This window comes from Dysidea avara, chromosome 9, assembly GCF_963678975.1.
Source record: "Dysidea avara chromosome 9, odDysAvar1.4, whole genome shotgun sequence".
Classification (NCBI taxonomy): Eukaryota; Metazoa; Porifera; class Demospongiae; order Dictyoceratida; family Dysideidae; genus Dysidea; species Dysidea avara.
The window spans coordinates 22,344,257-22,355,140 of record NC_089280.1 but is presented as its reverse complement, the minus strand read 5'-3'; the positions used below and the strand labels follow the sequence as shown (position 1 = coordinate 22,355,140).

The window sequence follows — 10,884 nt, the reverse complement described above, 5'->3', positions numbered from 1 at the left end:
CTCTAAATACAATGTACTAAAATAATAATTAAAACCCACAATTACATTATCACAAACTTCTATTATCAAAACACTCATACACTAAAATTGGTGGTCGGTATAAAACGTTATTCCATACCAGTGCTACAAACAAGCTACTACTAATACACTATTGCCTATGGTGGAAAAAAGATTATACAAAAATTTGTGTTACACAGGTGGTCTAGGTATCACATTGACAATAAATAAAAAAAAAAAAAAAAACAGTAGAGGAAAGTATAACAACTAGAGTCTATTCTTATGCCAACCAACATCAGTTTCTAGTCTTGCACAAGTCCTAAGAGGGCAGGGTCTGCTGTCCGCTGCTGTTGTTGTTGCATGGCTGCGTTTTGGTCTTGTGGAACCAGTGCTGCTTGCTGGCGGTCTTGTGGGTTATTTGCCAAGTCATCATGGCGATGGTGCTGCTGCACACCATGGATGTGGCGAGATGATCTGGCTACCTGAATCTCGTCATCGTATTCACCTGTAAAGTGTCCGTAATGTAAATTTACACCGTACACCTCAATATAGTGACCAACTCAATAAGGTAAACATTGCTAAGGTGTACTTCATGACTTAAAGGACATTTTATTACTGAGGCCATATTGTTTGGTCCCAATAGCTGATTTAATGAGGCTTCACTTTAACTTTACTGTACATTACAGAACTCCACTTAAGGGAATGACTAGACTTTAGTTCCAAATAGCCTGGCTTTATTATTTTTACTTCTAAAAATAGTACATTTTATGATTAGTACATGTTAGCTGTGTCCACAATGCTAGTACTGTCCCAAACAGTCACACGAACACACACTCTCACACATAGACAGATGCACAATACACATAAACTATTCAAACACACCACACTACACAACACACACACCATACTACACACACTACACTAAACAACACACACACACACCATACTACACACACAACACACACACACCATACTACACACACAACACACAACACACACACCATACTACACACAACACACAACACACTAAACAACACAACACACACACACACTACACACACTCACCACCATAGGATGCAGGCTGAAAGTTATACACTGGTTGTTGCTGCATGAACTGGGTAGGACTGGTAATGTCAGATGGTGTAGTTGGCGATGACTGTTGGCCAGGCCAGGTGTCACTAGGGGTGGGAGTACGAGGTGGGGAATCTCCACTGCATGAGTCTCCTTTCTTGTTACCCCTTTTATCCTTAGCCCTGCGATTCTGAAACCAGACTTGAACAACCCTCATATCAAGACCAGTCTCCTGGGCTACCTATAAAAAATCACAATCAACAAGTCCACAAATAAAATACCTCGCAAGCTATATAGCAGCCATACATTTTCAACTTTCCATTAAAGAATTATTGTACTTATACTTAAATTTACGTTTCCTGGTATACGGCTACAATTACTACAGACCAGCTACTATTATTACAAACAGCAGTCAAATTTCCGGTGGATACTAAGTAATGGCTCAATAGCTACATATTGCGGTTTAATCCAACTGTGAAAATATGAATGCGGAAATAGACAGCAGCTAAACTTAGTTACACAACAGCTTTTCATAAGGGAAATCATTAAAGCCATTATTCATAACACGATTATGTTTAAGAACCGAAGCCAAATATTTGTCTGTAATTTCAACATGCTTAAAAACTGAATCCGTAACAAAGGTGAAGCCATATTTGTGTGCAGAGTGAGCGAACTTCTTACAGCTGTGAGTAAAAATGCAATTTGAAGAACAATAAGTAAAACAAATTTAGTGTGGTGAAGGGTTTAAGCTTTTTAATGGAATGACAAATTTTATGTGGCTAAGGTTTGAGCTTATAAGGAATAAACAAGTTAACAAAATTATAGTAAAAAAGTTTAATACAATAATAAAAAATATCCCACATCCTAAAGTAATAAAATATATAATGCGATTAAGAAACAAAGAGACAAGAGAAATTTTGGCTCTGACAAGCAGTGTTTAAATTTTGGCTCTGACAAGCAGTGTTTGTGGGTAGATTTCCCAGGCCTTTTTATCATCTGACAATGTCCGCAAAACACACAAACACAGCAGACACGAATTTGTCAGCACTCCCAACGTAATTTAGAGAGCTAGCTATGTCTTCCAAAGCATATACGATTCAAAATACCTGCAAACTGGCCAATTTCTTTTTTAAAAATTGGCTACTATTATTCATGGTGACACTAAAGAGCCCAACTATTACAGATACTAGTACACTTACTTGCTCTCGAATGTGTCGTGATGGTTTAGGGCTGGCAGCATAAGCGGCCTTCAAAATCTCCAGTTGCCTTGTGGTGATAGTAGTACGTGGTCTCTTTGGCACACCATCCAACTCTGAAACAAAAACAATCACATGAACTACATCTGCACACTCAACTATTTGTAAAACTACAAATGAAATCCTGGTCACCATTAAAATCACAATAATAGTCCAATCTGTATTAGTAAATATATACAGTGGAACCACACTACAAACGTTAAGGACAAATTTGGTCCCAACAGGTCATACCACAAGACAAAAACTCTATACTGCAGCAAAAATGCATTAACTGATCCCATAAGTGTCCATTGTAGACACATTTAGATCCTCACTTGTTCACAGTCCTATATGTGGCCCCTAAAATTAGGACACTGGTCCATGGTCCCATTTGCATTAGTGCACTTCTGAATTGATAAAGGGTACAGTATTCTTGGACAGATTTCAAGGTATCCACAATCCAAGGTGCCCACAATAGAGCACAGTATAACACAAAGTATGTAATGAAGTCACTACTACAACATTATGTAGTGGTCAACAACATGTTTAACCACAGTAACAGTGAACAAGTAACAGCCCCCAACATGTCTTTAATAGATAAACAGCTGGACAAATAACCCCAATAATAAAACTATTAGGATTACACGACATAGCGATTAAAAAGTGAGCCGGGGTCACAACAATGTACCTCAGAAAATGGAGGATTACGGGGTACCACTTTACTCAAATGTCTAATGACTTCGTAGAACAGCCCATGCTGCAAAGCTTGTGGATCAAGCTAACATTATTTTTGCTTTAACTGTTTCTTAATTAATGCATTTTACCCTAGCAGAATCATGGAAAGGACTGAAAATGGGCTCGTTAAGTTACGGGGACATACAAGCCTAAAACATTAGTTTACCAGTAGCTAATAGTAAAAGCAACTTCAAAGCATTGAGTAGAAATTGTGATGAAATATTGATAGCACATAAAACCATAGGACATCATTGTGTTTTTTAAGCAGCTATTACTATGGCTTCCATAGCATGTACCATAAATCTCAACACATAAGTATACTTCTGATTGATCATGTCAAGTGTTCCCAGTAGCCTAAAACAGATCAGTAATTCTAACATTCCTTCAACTTGCAATAAAAATTCTTATTAGAAACCTATACCTGTCAATGAAGTATGTATATGTTTTAAAATAACTCCCACCTGTTAGTGACATCAAGCGTATATACGTAATAATGATCAAGAGTATTGAACAGCGGATTACCCATGATTAACGAATGCATATAACAATTTGTGACCAGATTTAAAAACTGTTCCAAATCACACATCGGGTAAACTCAAACTAACACCACCAGCAGAAAGCTACATTGTCATAGTACTTACTAGTTTTGGCCCTCAGTACTACTCAAACTGGTTTTAACAGCTGTTTTTTCTGGGTGGTATGGAGAACTCGAATGGCAGTTTCAGGCCTTGTGAAGGACCTGCCTTGGCAAGAATCAGTAGTTTACCAGTGGATGGCCTGGTAATGTTGGCCAAACATTTTCTCTGTTGATCTTGCTTGCACATCAAGCCAGCACAGCCCTGTAATCTCGTGCTTGGACTGTGGACTTCAATCATGGTCTGCCTCCATTTTGAAGTCTATTTCCTGTCTACCCCACACCCCTTTGTGAGCACTCGTGATACTGTTTCACTCGTCCAACTGCTCAGATTTTAAATCTTATTTGGCAGGAAAGCAGCTAAGTACTGAAGTGGTCTGAAAGGAATAGATTGATGCATCTCTTGTGTAAATTTCATACGCGTGCTTGCTATCCTTGGTGACTTGAAGTCTTTAAAACTGTTTATCTCGAAACTTCTAATGTGCGATTTGGAACGCATTTGAAAATTTAGTCATATTTGGGCAATTCACCAGGTTTTTTTTATGTATTCAGCCAAGTATTCCAACTCATTCTTGAAAGTGGTGATACAATCGAGCATGTTGCTGCACCTTCACGTATCAGCTTGGCAGTGCCAAAGCTTTAACATTATGTCATTGGTTTAGTGGCCAAATTGGATTAAATACAACTGTTAATGGCAACATAACGATATTCTACATCATCATTAATCACAAAATAATATGCTGTTCAATACTCTTGGTGACATTTACTCGGTAAAAGCCTTTATACTGCTGTTTTCATTTATATTGTACTTTGTGTGGGAGGATCAAAGCGATGCCGCGTATCGTATTCTCCATACAGTACTAATCAACTGCATAACTGTACTGTATGAGTCATACAGTACAGTTATGCAGCTAATTGGGCAAATACAGCACACTTGGGAAAATACAGTACAGTTATGTGGAGAATTTATTTGTGGAATGTTACGTAAACAACACACTGTAAATCGCTAAAACCAGCCAAACTAATCCTACAAGTTTGTTCTACAGCTAGGAATAGATTGTATAAACACTTACTGATCATCTGATCACGAAGTTTTTAAAACACTGACTCCACTAAGACAGCATGACTGATCATGTGCATGACATTGTAAATCGCTAAAATTAGCCAAACTAATCCTATTAGTTTGTTCTACAACTAGAAATAGAATAGTTAAACACTTACTGATATCCTTATCACCGAAAATTGCAGCAGTTTGAGTACTAGAGAAAATCGCTCTGAGCCAGATGAGACCAGGAAGTACAATATAACACTTAAAGCACTGCCTTGCTTGTGTGTACGAAAAATACAGTACTTGGGGGGTGTCTTGAGGCAAATACAGCACTCAACTTCGCCTCGTGCTGTATTAGCCTCTCGACACACCCCCTCGTACTGTATTTTCCGTACACACGTGCGGCGGTGCTTTAACTCTAACGTAAAAAAAGCTTTAAGAAAAATACATATATTTCTGATAACAGTTTCAGGAAAGCACTAAGTTTTCTGTGGGAGTAAGTTAACTCAAAGCTACTATCTTGTGTTTTGAATACCAGCTATACATAATGTCAGGTAGCTAACTACGCTTTAAAATAAATATGATGTTAATATGGCTTCCGCATGGCTTCCCTATCACCGCCACAACGATATTTACTTAAGCTAGACATTGAGGCACTGTGAGGAATTTGTCATGTGATGGATAAACAAGCCTCAAAACTTACCACGTACCACCCAGAAGTGACACCACACCAAAAACAACTTTATTTGCCACAATATCAGGAGTAACCCAGCCATGTGACTTCCGTAATAGAAACCTTATAAGCTATTAACCACACAATACCGCATGTATCTTATTTTATTAGTATAACAATGAGGAGTTTAAGCTGAATAGTGGTAGCATATATCAATCGCCCCAGTAACTTTATACCCTTATTACAAGAAGCCAATCAAGTTCTATACGGAAATACGGCATTTAAAACTTTATTGGGTAACCCCCGTAACTTCAAAGCAGCCATTGCAAATATTTAGTTTTACGAGCAGCCAGCCAATTTTGGAAATACACTTAAGAGTTCACACAGGGTAACCTCCACAACTAAAAGCAGCCATTGCAAGTATTTTTATAGTTTTCCGTGGATGCAGCCAAATAAGTTCTATGAGAAAGAGCTACTTTCGTGTAATTAATACTTTAATCTGGTAGTTCCGCTCCATAGCTAAAAGCAGCCATGCAAGTCTCACAGATAAAAAGCTTTACGGATAGTTGCCATATAATGCTTTTATGTGGTAGAAAATGTCTAGCCCCTTGTAAAAGTTAACATTAAAAGAATTATAAGGGTTCTATGAGTTAAAAGATTTACCAGAAAACTTATAACTACGGCTGTGCACAAAAATGTTTTATCGTAGCAATGTGTAAGGCAAACGAAGAATTGTCACAGTAAGGCTTGCTAATGTGCAGTGTTTCCAAGTAATTGCCCACTTTGTCCAGCACACATAATATGGTACTAAACCCAAAACCATTTAAACCCAATCCCTTGTAAAACTTGATCATACGAAGTACACATAACTTAAACAAGTTCAGTTAACTTCATGAAACATGCATCCACATGATAACGCGTCTTTGGGTGACTGAAAGAACTCTGCTCCGCTCAGAAATACAAAGTCACATAGCAAACAAAAGGATACGAGTTCCATAGAGCACATTTTGCAGTTCATAAATATTCTAGATAAAATAACCTTGTAAATATGAGGTCCTTTCAGCAATACTTGGAAACAAACAGCTTGTGGTTTATCTGCTATAAACTTTATCAATTCTATTATAAAGAAATTATACTTCACCTTCAAATACACTATAAAAGCCACTCCAACATGTTGATTCTAATCCTAGCTAAGAAAGAAACTTTATGAATTCACTGCTTCAGAATTTTACACAGAAAGAGTGATAAAACGTTACAGATTGCACATGAAAGCACACAAGCCCCATACATGGGATAAACAATGTTTAACACATGAAGTGTACTATTAGAGAGGCAATTCTGAGGCACAGCCCTCGATTGAATTAGCTACAATTGTTATAACATCAAAATTATCCCATCCATTGGCCATACAATATACAAACACAACCAGATGCTACAAGGCTTCTCTGATGTAAGAATTCTTCACATTATCTCATCCACTACAAAAAAGGGATACTAATTACATAACAATGCTTTTTTGCATACTTACAATATCTATTTGATGAGGGATTAACACTTTTGCAGAATAAGCACCAAACTTGAGCATACCACCTTACACAGAAAACCTCTTACACACAAAAAAAGCAACAGTTCTATACAAGATTTTATTTTAACTTTGCTTGTAGCTGCATAGTACAAGACTAAACATCTGCAGTTTTACCACAAGCATGCATAAACTACATCATGGTTGCCTCCAAGCATGTATCCATAGTAACCGCACAACATGATAACATTAGAATAAGTGGACAGACTAATATGCTTGTAATATGATACTCAGCAAAGCAAGTACTTTACTACATGTGTAGGAGAATATGATTGTTATATAACAATAACCAGAGCATGGCTTCTATTCCTTTTGTCTTTGTTGGATAAAAGCTTGCTCTCTACTTAGCAAGTTGGAAGTGCTAAGTGGCCACTCACTCTAATGGTTAGCATCTCAAAGGAGAATGAAACATTGACAATAGGAGCACAATCTCTGACAATAGAATTCAGTCGCCAGTGTTCCACACCCAGCTACCATTGAAATTTAACATGTACCCCATGTACACACTAGATTGAATCCCCTCAGGGCACTGCGTTCAGACTATTACATTAGTACCACTAATGTATTTACTATGGAAGGCACATAATAATAGGACTGGATAAAAAATAATAAATGCCAATGCCATGTTTGGTAACCATTCTCTTTATACGGAATAAAAATATCAGCGGGTCTCTTCATAGGAAACAGCATAATAATAGTACATCCAATAGCTTCCCTATAGAATACAGCGACTCACTTATTAGGTCACAACACCTCTTATAAACCTTGAGAACATCTGCACAAGGTACATATTGAAAACCACCAATAATTTCTGTAACGTAAAACCGCCAGTCTTGGCTGACAAATCTGAAATCAAAAGCGTTACAGCTGTCATGAACCATGAAGCCATGTAAATGCTTCAGTCTATTAAATATTAACACCATCGCCATGGTTATGTGATCCGGTTACCCCACAGTATAACCAATACAAAACATGACACCCAATAAATTGAATTGGTTACTCTTAAAACACACAAGATCTCAGGGTAGTATAGTAGCCCTCGACAGCAATCCCACCTCTAGCCCTCGCTGCTTCATAATCAGCCTTGCACACCAGCTTTTTGTCGTCCATCAGGTAGAATTCGTCCCCAGTAGAAAGCTGCCTGGAACAAATGAAACAGGCGAAGCACTGCAGGTGATAGACGTTCTCCTGTGCCCTACGTACCACCTGAGTGGGTGGAATTGGCTGGGCACAGCCAGCACAACGAGTACCGAACCTCCTGTATGTAAAACATAAAACAGACACCCAATAATACAATAGAGAACACATAACAAAAAGAAACCATACACAAACTTATACAAACTGTGAACATTTAATAAGATATGTGAGGGATCTGCACTCAAGTATGGAAGCCAGGCAAAAAGACACACTAAGTTACAAAGCACAAAAACCACAAGTCATAACTCCAAATGGTATAGCATTTCAACTCCACAAAGCACATGACAAGCCAAAAATGATGATCCCACCAACAGGATGTTGACTTCCTGTTTTAGTACAACATCACAGTGTGAACTGTGACCTTTGAAGCTTTAATGACAACAAAAGCACATGGCCTTAGGGCAGTAATTACATCCACCATAATTCTGACAACAGATGACCTTGAAAAATCATCTTTGCAGAAAACCTGACCACCTCGAGAGTAACACTTGTCTTTCAGTTCCTTGTTGCACTCAGAACAACGCAGACAACGGCCATGCCAGGGTTTGTCCAGTACCTTCAAAATAAACCGATCCACAATAGGAGAATTACACCCAGCACAAATGGGAACTCCTTGCAATGACACTACAATGAAAACAGTACGAAATCATACCAACATCATATGTACCACATTGGCACGCAGACACGCATAACTTAATTACATATACATACATAAAGCATGCTGTGAGGCCATAAATATTTCACCGACAAACCTCACATTGTGGTACAGAACATGATTCAGGTTGGGCCTTGTGAAGCACCAAAAGAGTGAAGAAAGACCACAGACAATTACCACATCGATGAATATGTATAGCGCAGTTACTCCTACGAAAACAACACTTTAAAAGACGCCCTTCTAGGTCAAAACCACAAACAACAATAATGTTTGCATAACGACAATAAAGTGGCAAGCTAGCACATGTAATTGAAGATTTATTTGATGTGGTTAGACAATACATTCCAAGAAAGTCTGTGGATTGCCAGTGTGTGTATAGTCTAGTGTGGTTGTATGTGTGTGGTACATGTAGCAGCTTGTGTGCCCATGTGTAGTGTACTGTTTGTACCTTAGCATAACATACTCTATCTGTAAAACAGCTAAGACTCACAATGACATACTTAAACTATATTCATACCACCAAAAATCAGGCCAAGTAAGAGAGTACCATTTCGAAGAATTTCCAACATAAACCATTAATACCACATTTTGGTTAAGAACAATTATAACTCTAATTCGGTTCGTTACGTAATATACTAGGAAACTCCCTGGCAACCATTTAAATAAAACCAACCATTTAAATAAAACAGCTCGATTGATATCACAAGTTGTAAGTCTTTACTACCAAATGTTATTCAACCAGGAAACGCAAGCACAACTCATCAAAACTGAATTAGGAGTTGTACTCAGCGTATTAGAAACACCAATTGGATTAATATCAACTTGTCAACACACACAAAGAGATTATGGGCTATCTTAACCCCTGCACCACAGATTTTTGTGTCTGTCATTAGACATAGTGCCTTAATGCATGCTTAAAAGAAGATGTTCTTTTAAAAGGTACCACTCTTTTACAAGGTACAACTTAAATGTTGTTAAAATTTAAAAAGAGAAGTTGTTGATTGGCGTCAAATTGGTCATAAAGACAACTAGGCGAAAACTTTCAATAGGTCTATCAAGGCGCTACCTTAAAAAGCCACACAAGGTCTCTCACTTGCTTCTCAACACCTTAGCTTTAAGGAACGCAAAGTGGCTTTGGGAGGTAACAAACTATTTACACAATCTTACATCACAAAGGCGCTATCCTGTGGTTGTGGTATGCGGCCTGGACAAAAGAAGTGATCGCTATAAATATTCATCTCACCGAATTTTCTTGCTGACATTTAGAAAATTATGATAACGCCTAACCTCACTTAAAATTTTTCACCCCAAACGTACACAAGGGTAGGGCCTAACCAATAACGCCCAGAATACAAAATGGCCACCGACAATTATTAGAGGTAATAAACGTTGATTATTGGAAACATACTTACATGTAACTAACATGTCATGTACATAGACAATGTTACATCTTACTTCCAGGTGGATTAACGCTTGTTATTGGAATGCCTGGTTGACTAACAGTGCACGCAGACACAGCACACTCCATTGTCATTTTACACTCAGAGTTGGGCGTACCGGCCATCATAGTAACTCTTTGCTTGGAAGGCGCCTGACAGAGCTGTAAAAACAACACAACGGCATTACTTAACAATGCAGCAATACTCGATAATAGCAAAGAATAAGGTTTTAGGTGGAGTGTTACGTATTTATATAGCGCTTTAAAAGCGAGCGTTTCCCGCCTACATACGCAATTGTTGCTTTTCACAACTCGATAGCAGATAAAGTCAGCTAAGATGACACGTACAAACACAACGTAGAGCCTTAACAAACTCAAACGGCTAGCTAAAACACAAGAGTACAAGTTTACTGCAACTCACCGCGACTGGTTTATCCTACTTAGTGAAGAGATTAGCTTTGGTAATTTCCTTTTCCCCGTATTTTGTTGGAGTAGTTTACGGAGTCCGTATACTTTATGCGAATAACTGATTACGTTTTCAAAAAGTCACATGGGGCGTGTGTGTAGGACTGTGGAAGGCTCAAACTTGCTGGAGAGCTTTTAAAAAGGTGCGTTTCAC

At 38.1% G+C, this 10,884-nt stretch overlaps 1 protein-coding gene and 1 long non-coding RNA gene across 3 annotated transcripts in view; one reads left to right on the top strand and one right to left on the bottom strand.

Annotated features, from left to right (window-relative positions):
• Window positions 1–3: 3 nt before the first annotated feature.
• LOC136266656 (LIM/homeobox protein Lhx3-like) lies at window positions 4–10,791 on the bottom strand. Of its 2 annotated transcripts, none has more exons than XM_066061654.1 (7): window positions 10,687–10,791; window positions 10,283–10,427; window positions 8,613–8,796; window positions 8,031–8,233; window positions 2,268–2,380; window positions 1,063–1,309; window positions 4–502 (listed from the first exon to the last, which is right to left on the bottom strand). In XM_066061654.1, the coding sequence occupies exons 2-7, from the start codon at window positions 10,392–10,394 to the stop codon at window positions 300–302; spliced, it is 1,062 nt and encodes a 353-aa protein (XP_065917726.1). In that variant the 5' UTR covers window positions 10,395–10,427; window positions 10,687–10,791; the 3' UTR covers window positions 4–299. The 2 variants fall into 2 exon arrangements, with proteins under 2 accessions (XP_065917726.1, XP_065917727.1); XM_066061655.1 differs by having other exon boundaries at window positions 1,066–1,309.
• Window positions 10,769–10,884, top strand: part of LOC136266659 (uncharacterized) — a 34,499-nt gene continuing 34,383 nt past the window's right edge. The window contains exon 1 of the long non-coding RNA XR_010706216.1: window positions 10,769–10,873. This is a non-coding gene — a long non-coding RNA (uncharacterized lncRNA). The remainder of the gene's footprint in view (window positions 10,874–10,884) is intronic.